Consider the following 10,876-nt stretch of genomic DNA (forward strand, 5'->3'; position numbering starts at 1 on the left):
GGATGCTTCCAGGTGCCACAGGATATGATTCTTAATCTTCAAGGCTGTTCTGTCTAGGAATCTTCAAGGCTGTTTCATCTAGGGGCCCTGGGGCTTCCAGCCAGGAGTTGTCCCTGGGACTGAGTCAGAGAGATAACTGCCCTGCTTGAGTCAGGCATGACGTTATCCAAAAAATCCCCTGCTTAATTGCTAAGTTTAGCTTTTTGGCTATAATATTCTTATAAGCTATAAGCTATAATATTTCTATAAGCTTTTTTGGCTATAACACTAGTAAAGAATGAGCCTCTTCTTACATATTGCATTGTCAGTGTGATTCTTCCTCCGGCCACGAACCTGAGTTAGGTATTAAAATTTGGGTACAACAGTAGGACAGACAGACAGGGATTTCTGAGTTCAAATCTGGCCTCAGACACTTCCTAGCTCTGCGACCCTGAGCAAGTCACTTAACCCACATTGCCTAGCCCTTGCCACTCTTCTACCTTGGAATCTATGATTCTAAGGCAGAAAACAAGGGTTAAAAAAAAAAAAAGCTTAGGTCAGAACTAAGATGCTTGGGACATTCTTTGTGTGTTGGTGTGCATGTGTATGTATGTGTTTATATTTATGTGTAGTTGGCCTATACTTGAAAGAAAACAAAGAAGAAATGAGACTTCTTTGCACAACAATATTTATAACAGCTCTTTCCGGTGGTAGCAAAGGGGTTGCCCGTCAAATGGGGACGGGCTGCCTAAATGATAAAACATATATGATCCCTCTTGTGCTTTCCGAGAGGATGCTGAGAGGGAGGCTGTGGTCCCAGCTGTAGTTCCATCAGCCCACCACAGCAGTCGCTGTCGCGGCCGCCGCAGTCCCACCACCTCTGTGGCCGCTGCTTGCCGCCGCCTTTGTAGCGGTTTTCTGCGCAGCCGCGACCCGCGCAGGCGCCCTGCCCTCCCTCCGCCCGGCGCCCCTCCCCGTCCCGCCCCTCCCCTCCCGGACGTATTCCCGCGCCCTCCTTCTTCTTCCGCTGCCTCCCCAGGTCCGGGGATCCCACCGGGACCGGGCGCCCGAGGTGCCTGCCGAGAGCGGAGATATGAGCAGCTGCCGGCGGGACGCCAATGAGGAGTTCAATGAACAGCTGAGGCTCCAGCAGCTCCAAGAGGAGGCCAAGCTCTCGGCCGGCGGCTCGCCGGAGGGCCCCGAGGGCGATGACCCTTACACTTTCGTGGACCCGGCCGATGGCACCGCCTACGAATGGGACCGGGACAAGAAGGCATGGTTCCCTAAGATTACGGAAGATTTCCTTGCCAATTATCAGGCCAATTATGGGTTCCCTGCTGATAGCTCCTCTTCTTCCGGTGGGCAGAAAGAGAAGCAGGCTGATGTGGAGGTAAAAGCTTCGCAAAAACCTACAGATCAAAAAGCCTCACAAAACCCTGAAAAGAAACAGAAAGGTGAAAAAAGAAAGCCTGAGCCAGGGTGGTTTCATGTCGAGGAAGACAAAAATACAAATGTATATGTGACTGGCTTACCTCCAGACATCACAAAAGATGAATTTGTACAGCTCATGTCCAAATGTGGCATCATCATGAGAGACCCACAGACAGAAGAATATAAAATTAAGCTTTATAAAGACAAACAAGGAAATCTTAAAGGAGATGGACTTTGCTGTTATCTGAAGAGGGAGTCTGTGGATCTAGCATTAAGACTTCTGGATGATGATGAAATCAGAGGCTACAAACTGCATGTGGAAATGGCAAAGTTTCAGCTAAAAGGAGAATATGATGCCAGCAAGAAGAAGAAGAAATGCAAAGACTATAGGAAGAAGATGTCACAGCAACAAAAACAGCTGGATTGGCGACCTGAAAAGAAAGCCAACACTGCTCGAATGCGGCATGAGCGGGTGGTTATTATCAGGAATATGTTCCACCCCAAGGATTTCGAGGCAGATCCATTGGTACTAAATGAGATCCGGGAAGATCTCCGATCAGAGTGTGAAAAGTTTGGGCAAGTTAAGAAGGTCCTTGTATTTGACAGACACCCAGATGGAGTGGCCTCTGTGTCCTACAAAGAACCAGAAGAAGCTGACCTGTGTATACAAGCCCTCAATGGGAGGTGGTTTGGTGGTCGTCAGTTAAATGTGGAAGTGTGGGATGGTGTGACTGATTTTCAGGTGGAGGAGACATCCAGAGAGAGGGAAGAAAGACTGAAAGGTTGGGAGTCTTTTTTAGAGCATCATAACAAACAGAAAGAAACCGATTCTGCTGATCCAAATTCTGCTTCTGGAAGTGTGGCCCTGGCAAAAGGGAAATCATCCCCAGCGGATATGACCTCACCTGGAGCAAAGGAGGAAGCTGGTAATGGGGAATGCAGTAGAGGAGGGACCCAATCTAAGGACAGCAGTTTGGGCCTCGGTGATAATCAAGTCCAGGGATGCCATTAACCCCTTAAGCATGCTTTGTAGGGCAATGTTTGGATTTCTTTCTTTGTGCTTCTGGGTGATTACTGGTAGTATTTCCATGAATACATGCATATTAATCAGATGTCATCCACTTAGTGCTTTGAAGTTTTCATTAAAAGCAGTATTTAATGAGGAACTAAAAATATTTGTTAATGGGCTGACCTAGTGAAACATCCCAAGTCCTTCGTGCGAGTGAACTGAATTTGTTTTTGTCAGATCCTTGCTTGTAAAGTCTAACGGTATCTAAATGTGTGAAGTATGTTGTAGTCTAATTTCAAAATTTGTGATCATAAGACTAAAAATAATTTGGTAATATTTAAATCGAATTTAAGGCTTAAGTTGAATTTTAAACATCACTATTAAATGTTTTTCTATTTTAAAAAATGATGAAATTGATAGTTTCAGAGTAATCTGGGAAGACTTGTACGAACTGATGCAGAGTGAAGTGAGCAGAACCAGTAGAATAATTTATACAGGAACAACAATATTGTAAAGATAAACAACTGAAAGACTTGAACTCTGATCATCATGATAACCAACCATGATTCCAGAGAACCCATTATGAAACATGCTATCCATCTCTTGATGGAGAGGTGATGGACTCAGGGTGCAGAATGAGATATATTTTTTGGACATGGCCAATGCAGGAATTTGTTTTGCTCGACTATGCATATTTGTTACAAGGGTTTTGTTTTGTTTTGTTTTCAGTGGGAGAGGGGAGGAGGGAGGGAGAGAATAGATTTTTGTTAATTGAAAAAAAATTAATTAAAAAAGAGAAAAGTAGCTAGGCCAGACAAATTATATACATAATAAATCTGTGCTGGATTTAATATATTTTTCAAAACATTGAGGGATTGATTTTCAATATATTTCAAAGAAGTGTATGAAATGATTGGAAGAAACCATGCATAATATTTCTTCAACATTTCAGTACTTTAATAGACTTTGATCTCATCAGTGTAGGTACTGCCTTCACTGTTGCAGATTGCAACCTAACCTAATTCTCTTTCACATCTTCCCATAAATCCCCACCAAGGGACCCAATGCTAGTGCTGGGGGCCTTTCTCTAGATTTCTTGACATTGTTACCTCTCACTTTCCCTTTGTGACTGGCCCTCTTTTTCTGGTAATACACCTCTCTGATAACAGTCTTCATACTACTTCTGCAGAATTCTTCATTGATAATGTGTTAGAGTATTATCACCCAAAAATGGTGACTGAGAGGACGTTAGCAACAACTGATCTATATAGCTACTTGTTCATCTCTGTAAAAATGTTGAGATTAACTTATGTACATATCTAGAGTGTCCTTGATGAAAAATATAAGAAGGGAATACATGGGCTCTTGTAGACAATTTTCTACAACAGACCACATCTTTGCAGTCACATAATTGATTGAAAGGTATGGGGAATACATGATCCTACTATGTTTATTGTTATTACCAAAAAAAAGTTTGAGTCAGTAAAGTACAATAAAAAACTCTTCCAAAAATCATATAAGATTCTGTGATAAATATAAATAAGGATAACATTGCTCAAAGGGTTTTTCCCCCAATTGAATGTAAGCTCCTTGAGGACAAGAGTTATTTTGAATAAATGCTTGGAGATTGGTTTTTTGATCATCATTATCAAGAAAGACATAAAATAGATAAATATATATAATGGGGGATGGGACCATGAACCAGCTCTTTTTTCTTCTTTTTTAAACCTTACCTCCTGAACTAGTAACAACTTAAGGCAGAAGGGCAAGAGCTGGACAAAATGGGTTTAAGTGACTTGCCCAGGATCCCACAAGGTGTATTTGAGATCAGATTTGAACCCAAGTACTCCATACTCCAGGTCTGGCGCTCTATCCATTGTGCCACCTACTGGCCCCATGACTTGGCTTTTATGAGCAGGGGCAGAATGTTCATCTGATACAATCATGTATATTTAGGAGTTTTTGTGGACATTGTATAACTGGTTCCAGTCAGCTGACCATGTGGTGAAGAAGAGCCTCTTTGAATGGCCATGTCTCAAGAACCTGGGGGAAAGGAGGGAAAAAGAATCTAAAAGACATTAGTAAACCAGAACCTGGCTCTTCCCTTGGTGTGATTTCTTCCTGTCTTGCAGCTTTCTGGTGAGAAAAAAGTGCTGTGAAGGAAGGAACTTCAGATCCTTCTGAGGCTAGCCAACATACAGTCTGTGAAAATGGGCCTTGGTTTTTTTGCCCTTGGTTTCATTTGTTTTTGTTTGTTTGTCTGTTTGTTTTCATTTTCAGTAAAAGAGCTTGAAACCAATGGCCTGGTGTGTTTTGGAAAGGTCAAGAGAGGTAGCCCATCACAGTAAAACTCTTTTGGGTCATTTTTATAGTGCTTTTTTGCCCTTGGATTTCTAGCAAGAGAGGAAGGGATATTCTTTCTCCTTTCTACCTCCAGTGGCAATGGTAGCTTGTAGCAAAAGCATATACCAGGGGCAGCTAGGTGTGGATATGTGTTTGCCTAACCCTGAATCCCTGACTGATTTCCCGGGAATGTTCTAGGCTTTTTTCTTCCTTTCTTTTTCCTTTTTTGAGCATGGGGTTGAGATCTTGAGAAAGGAACATTTCCATATTTGGAGGTTACCTTTAATTCAAGAGTTCCCAAAATCCTGAGTGGGGCAACCACTATGCAACAAGAAAAGATTTCCTTAGGGGGAAAAAGGTAAGAAAGAAAGGTTTTCCTTAAGAGTACTATTTTTAAAAAACCCTTACCTCCCATCTTAGAATCAATACTGTGCATTGGTAACAAGGCAGAAGAGCAGTAAGAGCTAGGCAATGGGGGTCAAGTGATTTGCCCACAGTCACACAGCTAGAAGGTGTCTGATTTGAACCCTGGATCTCCCTTCTCTAAGCCTGAGCCTCAATCCACTAAGCCTCCTAGTGGCCCCTACTTTTTTTTTTTTTAAAGGAAAAGAGTTCTATTTCCAAGGTCAACATATACCTGAAGGACTAAAGAGAGTCCTTCCCTGGGTGGGCAGGTGACATGGACTTTGCCAATATAGAGTTGTTGTGAGTTGCCTGAAGAATGCAGGTAAGAGGTGAATGTGGAATGTTCAGGAATCTCTGAAAGTGTCTTTAGTTTCTAAGGGGAGTATACAAGTGAGAAAGCCTACAGAATATTCTGTTTTTTATGTATTTTTTCACATACACACATTTGAATTCTTTGCATCTTGTGAAGTTTCAGTGATGAAAGAAATAAAGGCTTTATTATACCTTTTTTTTTTTTTTTTTAAAGAAAGAAGAGGAAGAAGGAGAAAGGTCAAGAGAGTGAGTCAGCAGGCGGTCTGGGAACAGAGTCTATGCTGGAGTTTGTAGCTAGCCCATTAAGCTTTGAGGCCCTGAGGAGTAGGGAGATACTTTCAGGCCCCAGGAGTAGCTGGGGGGGATCATTGTTCTAATAGTGATGCTGTACTTGGATGTGTTCTTGGTGGGACCAATGCCCTGGTGACAGCCTAAACTCTTGATCCACATTTTCTAGCAACTGAGGTGACACAGGGGAGAATATTCCACCAAAATATTGGGGGAATGTTTGTACTTATGTGCTTCTTATATCATTGAAGCAAATATCTCTTTGTAAAAACTAATTGATGTTGGAGGAGCTAGGTTGCTGAGTGGATAGAGAGCCAGACATGGAGATGGGAGGGTCCTTGGTTCAAATCTGGCTTCAGACCTTTCCTAGCCATGTGACCCTGGACAAGTCACTTAACCCCAACTTCCTAGCCCTTCCCACTTTTCTGCATTGGAACTGATATTTAGATTCTAAGATTAAAACTAGACTTAGACTAAACTAAGACTAAAAACTAATTGATGTTAACTGGTTGGAACTGGTCCACTGGTGATTAAAAGAAGGAGTAACACACTGGAATGAGAATCTAACCTGACAGCTTAAGAGAAGTTCAACCTTCCCTGAGGAGACATGGTTAGCTTTGGCCTAGAAGGGTAAGTTCTGAATCTTGACTGCAGGTATGTGCACCAAAGATATTCTTCACAACCGTGTAGGAAGTCCAATGCAACATCCAAAGAGAAGACAGATTCTCTGTAGACAGCGAGGTCCTCCAGATGCTCCTGCTTGCAGATAACATTAAAATGATTGTTTCGAGCTTCAGAATGTCACAGAGCTCCCAGATAATAATCAGCCTAACAGTCTATATAGGGAAAAAAGAAAAGGATGAATGAATGAAAAAGCATTTACTATGTGCAAAAGGTATATTAAGACAGATGATAGTTACTACAGATAGATTCTATAGATAGCTATCATGGGCATTTGATAGTAACTTGCACTCATATATCACTGAACTTTACAAAGCACTTTCCTCAACTCCAATCTGAGGTAAATAATACAAGGACTGATACTCTTTTTAAAATTTAATTTAATTTTTAAATTTTATTTTTCCATGATTATATGATTCTTCTTGTCTCCTTCCCCTCTCCCATAGTTGACAAGCAACTCCACTGAGTTATACATGTATTATCACTCAAAACTTATTTCCATCCTAGGTTCAAATCTGGCCTCAGACACTTCCTAGCTGTGTGACTCTGGGCAAGTCACTTGACCCCCATTGCCTAGCCCTTACTGCTCTTCTGCCTTGGAGCCAATACACAGTATTGTATTGACTCCAAGACGGAAGGTAAGGGTTTTAAAAGAATTTTTTTAATTAAAAAAAATGAACTTATTTCCACATTATTCATTTTTGTAATAATCTTTTAAAACCAAAACCCCAAATCATATACTCATAGAAACAAGTGACAAACCATATGTTTTCTTCTAGATTTCTATTCCTACAATTCTTTCTCTAGATGTGGATAGCATTCTTTCTCATAAATCCCTCAGAATTGAAGGATTGATAATATTGATACTCATTAAACTCTAGTGGCTCCCTATTACCTCTAAGATCAAGAGCAAAACTTTCTAGAATTAAAAACCCTTCATTTACTACATTTCTGGGCTTATTTATTACTCCCCTTTGTGAACCCTAGAGTTCAGCCAAACTGAAGAGGAGGCTTTTTGTTGTTCTTCACACTTAACATTTCCATCTCCCATTTTGTGCATGGGTTCTCTCATATGCTTAGGATGTGCTCCCCTCCTCAACTCTACCCCTCAGCATCTTAACTTCCTTTCAGAACTTAGCTCAGATGTTTCCTTCTACATTAAGTCTTTTCTTGATTCTTCTAGCTGCCACCTCCTCCATCTCATCTTGAAAATCATCACCATGCATCTATTTTGCACACACATATGTGTTTCTGTGTAATTATAATTCCTCCAACCACCATAGAATAAGGGAAAGAAAAGGGAATAAGCGTTTATATAGTATCTACTATGTGCCAAGCCCTGGGCTAAGTGGTTCTTTTTAGCCCTTCCCTTTCTCTTAGAATCAATGTTGTGTATTGGTTCCAAAGCAGAAGAATGGTTATAGCTAGACAATGGAAGTCAAGTGAATTGCCCAGGGTCACACAGCTAGGAAGTGTCTAAGGTCAGATTTGAGCCCAGGACTTCTTTTCTCCAAGTTTGGCTGTCTATCCACTGAGCCATCTGGTTAGTCCTGGCTAAGTGCTTTTGCTAATATTACTAATAAATTTCATTTGTTCCTCACAACAACCCTACAACGTAGTTGTTATTACTATCATCCCCATTTTATAGTTGAAGAAACTGAAACAAACAGAGGGTAAGTGACATGTTCAGGGTCACATAGCTAGTAAGTGTCTGAGGTCAAATTTGAACTTGGGTCATTATGACTAGATGCAGAACTCTTATCCACTACACCACCAGCTGCCTTGGAATGTAAGTTCCTCAAGGGTAAGGACTGTTTGGTATTTGTCTTCATATTCCAAGCACCTAGCTCATTGCCTAGCATATAGCAGGCATTTAATAAATGCTTATTCCATAGATAAAAATCTATATTTGTCCAACTCCATAACCAAAATTATATTTGGTCCTTACTTTTTCCCATATCTGGTTTGTATAAAACTAAGACGTAGCCTATATTTATTTTTCAGTGTGTGTGTGTGTGTGTGTGTGTGTGTGTGTGTGTGTGTGTGTGTGTGTATCTTTGCCCTTTTGAAAAAAAATCTCATTTTAGGGATACCATTTATTTTTAACTGGGAATCATTAAATACCATAATTTCCCCCAATCAAAACTTCAGAATCAAAGACAATGAAAAGATGAATGGTGGCAGGTATAACTAGGCAAAACATAATACCTAATAATGACTTGCCCATGAGAAGTGGCATAAAAGATGATCAAGGACCTTTCTGACTGGAAGAGGAAGTGGGTCATTTTATACTGAGGGTAAGAGAATCCTAGTAGCTGTACTGGCATCCACAAAATATTAAAAGAACCCAAAGAAGGCTTCCAGTACTTTGTAGGGTTTTTCTGGGGGATTCACAGAGAAAAAAAGAATTGAATGAGATGAAAATGCATAGGTGGAGGGCAGTTCTCAAAAAAAAAAAGTAAAAACTATTTAAAAACCATATGAGGGGGCAGCTGGGTAGCTCAGTGGATTGAGAGCCAGGCCTAGAGACGGGAGGTCCTAGGTTCAAATCCCATCTCAGACACTTCCCAGCTGTGTGACCCTGGGCAAGTCACTTGACCCCCATTGCCCACCCTTACCACTCTTCCACCAAGGAGCCAATACACAGAAGTTAAGGGTTTAAAACAACAACAACAACAACAACAACAACAACAACAACAAAAAACATATGAGGGGGCACTGAGGTAGTTCAGTGGATAGAGAGCCAAGCCCAGAGATGAGAAGTCCTGGGTTCAAATGTGACCTCAGACACTTTCTAGCTGTGTGACCCTGGGCAAGTCACTTAATCCCAATTGCCAAGCCCTTGCTGTTCTTCTCCCTTAGGATTAGTTTGTTATAAAACAGGAAGTAAGGATTAAAAAAAAATAAAATAAAGGCATAGCTACAACGCTACAACTATTTGCTATATTTTGTACTTTTGTATTTTTTATCTCCTTGGGAGTATATGCTTGGCAAATTTGATCTCTGTATCAAAGGGAATAGATATTTAAGCAACTTTTTAAAAAATTATAATTTCTAAATTTTTTTTTTCAGAATGTTTAGATCTGACCACTAACAGCATATATCCTGCCTATTTTTCCACAAACCCTTTAACACTGACTATTGTCAATTTACTGCAAAGGCTAAGAAATAAAAGCTCAGATTTGTTTATATTTTGCAATTCTCTTATAATTAGTAATTTTAAGTAATCTTTCATACATTTTTTTAACCTTTACCTTCTGTCTTAGACTCAATATTGTGTATAGGTTTCATCTGGAGTCAAATTGTGGTCCATGAATGTAATAGAATATTACTGAGCTATAACAAACAATTATGGTAAATACAGAGAAGCATGGGAAGACAAATGAACTGATACAGAGTGAAGTTACGTACCAGGAAAATATTGTAGAAGATGTCTACAAGAACATAAATGGAAAGAATCTTAAAGTGAACTCTTGTGTTAAGTACAATTTCTAAGTAAATTTGGTCCTGAAGTAGAGAAAGTGCACCTATTTCCATTCTTTGCGAAAGTTAAGTATTGTATTTACAGATTATGCTGTGAGGGACATTGTGGAAGCCATTTGATTCTGTTGATTAGTTTTGTGAAACTGGTTGTTCTTTTATTCTTTCCTACAAGGCATAGTTTGTTGATTGGAGCGGTGGGGGAAGGACACCCTCCGAAAGAAATGAAAAATGAAAAACAATTTTTTGAATAAGAGAACATATGGAGGGATTTTATCTCTGCTTGGATAAAAATATAATGAACATGAGGTTCTTCGTAAGGGGTAAATTACTACATAAATGTTAGTTATTTATTATTAGGCATCAGCAGAAAGAGGGCCACACCAATGAAATCATAAATCATAGAAGCCTTAAAATATAAATACATTTAAGAGTTAGGTGTAGATATTATAGCTATAATGGACATTTCTGTCAATCATTTCACTTTTCTTTCCTTGAGCTTTGTTCAAGGATGAGCTGATCTTCAAAGAGATGGCGTCCTTTCCTAGACAGCCTAATCCTTAAGCACTCCAATTAGCCCGTCCCCACTCCTACAAAGTAATGGGGTAAAGAACCCGACCCCACACTTCTCCCCTGAATCCAGGGCGCTTTGCCACAGGATGCCTTTTCGTTCAGCCTCATCACTTCTTCTCTATCACCTGCCCTCCCCCGGTACAGAGCCCTTTTCCCCTCGGCTTGGGGCCAGAGATAAGCCGAGGGGGGTAGGGGCAGTCCCCCATCCCTCTCCCTTTCCCGGGGGGGATGGCTCCAATCCAGGACAAACAGCTGGCACAGAGGAAACACTGCGAGGTGGGAGAGCTCCGCAGTCCCCATTCTACTAACCTGAGCCATCTGGCGATAGAAACAGAAACGCAGGAGGGGGTAGAAGGTTATGGGGGTGGGGGTGGG

The 10,876-nt window shown here is 40.8% G+C and overlaps 1 protein-coding gene across 1 annotated transcript; it reads left to right on the forward strand.

Annotated features, from left to right (window-relative positions):
- Positions 1-1,028: 1,028 nt before the first annotated feature.
- Positions 1,029-2,576, forward strand: HTATSF1 (HIV-1 Tat specific factor 1). Its single transcript, XM_044661341.1, has one exon. It carries the CDS (start codon positions 1,073-1,075, stop codon positions 2,420-2,422), a length of 1,350 nt encoding a protein of 449 aa, XP_044517276.1. The 5' UTR covers positions 1,029-1,072; the 3' UTR covers positions 2,423-2,576.
- Positions 2,577-10,876: the final 8,300 nt, after the last annotated feature.

This window comes from Gracilinanus agilis, chromosome 2, assembly GCF_016433145.1.
Source record: "Gracilinanus agilis isolate LMUSP501 chromosome 2, AgileGrace, whole genome shotgun sequence".
NCBI lineage: Eukaryota > Metazoa > Chordata > Mammalia > Didelphimorphia > Didelphidae > Gracilinanus > Gracilinanus agilis.

Bases quoted from the DNA above. Each gene is read 5' to 3' on its own strand.
- HTATSF1 (XM_044661341.1), top strand. From the start codon at position 1,073: ATGAGCAGCTGCCGGCGGGACGCCAATGAGGAGTTCAATGAACAGCTG.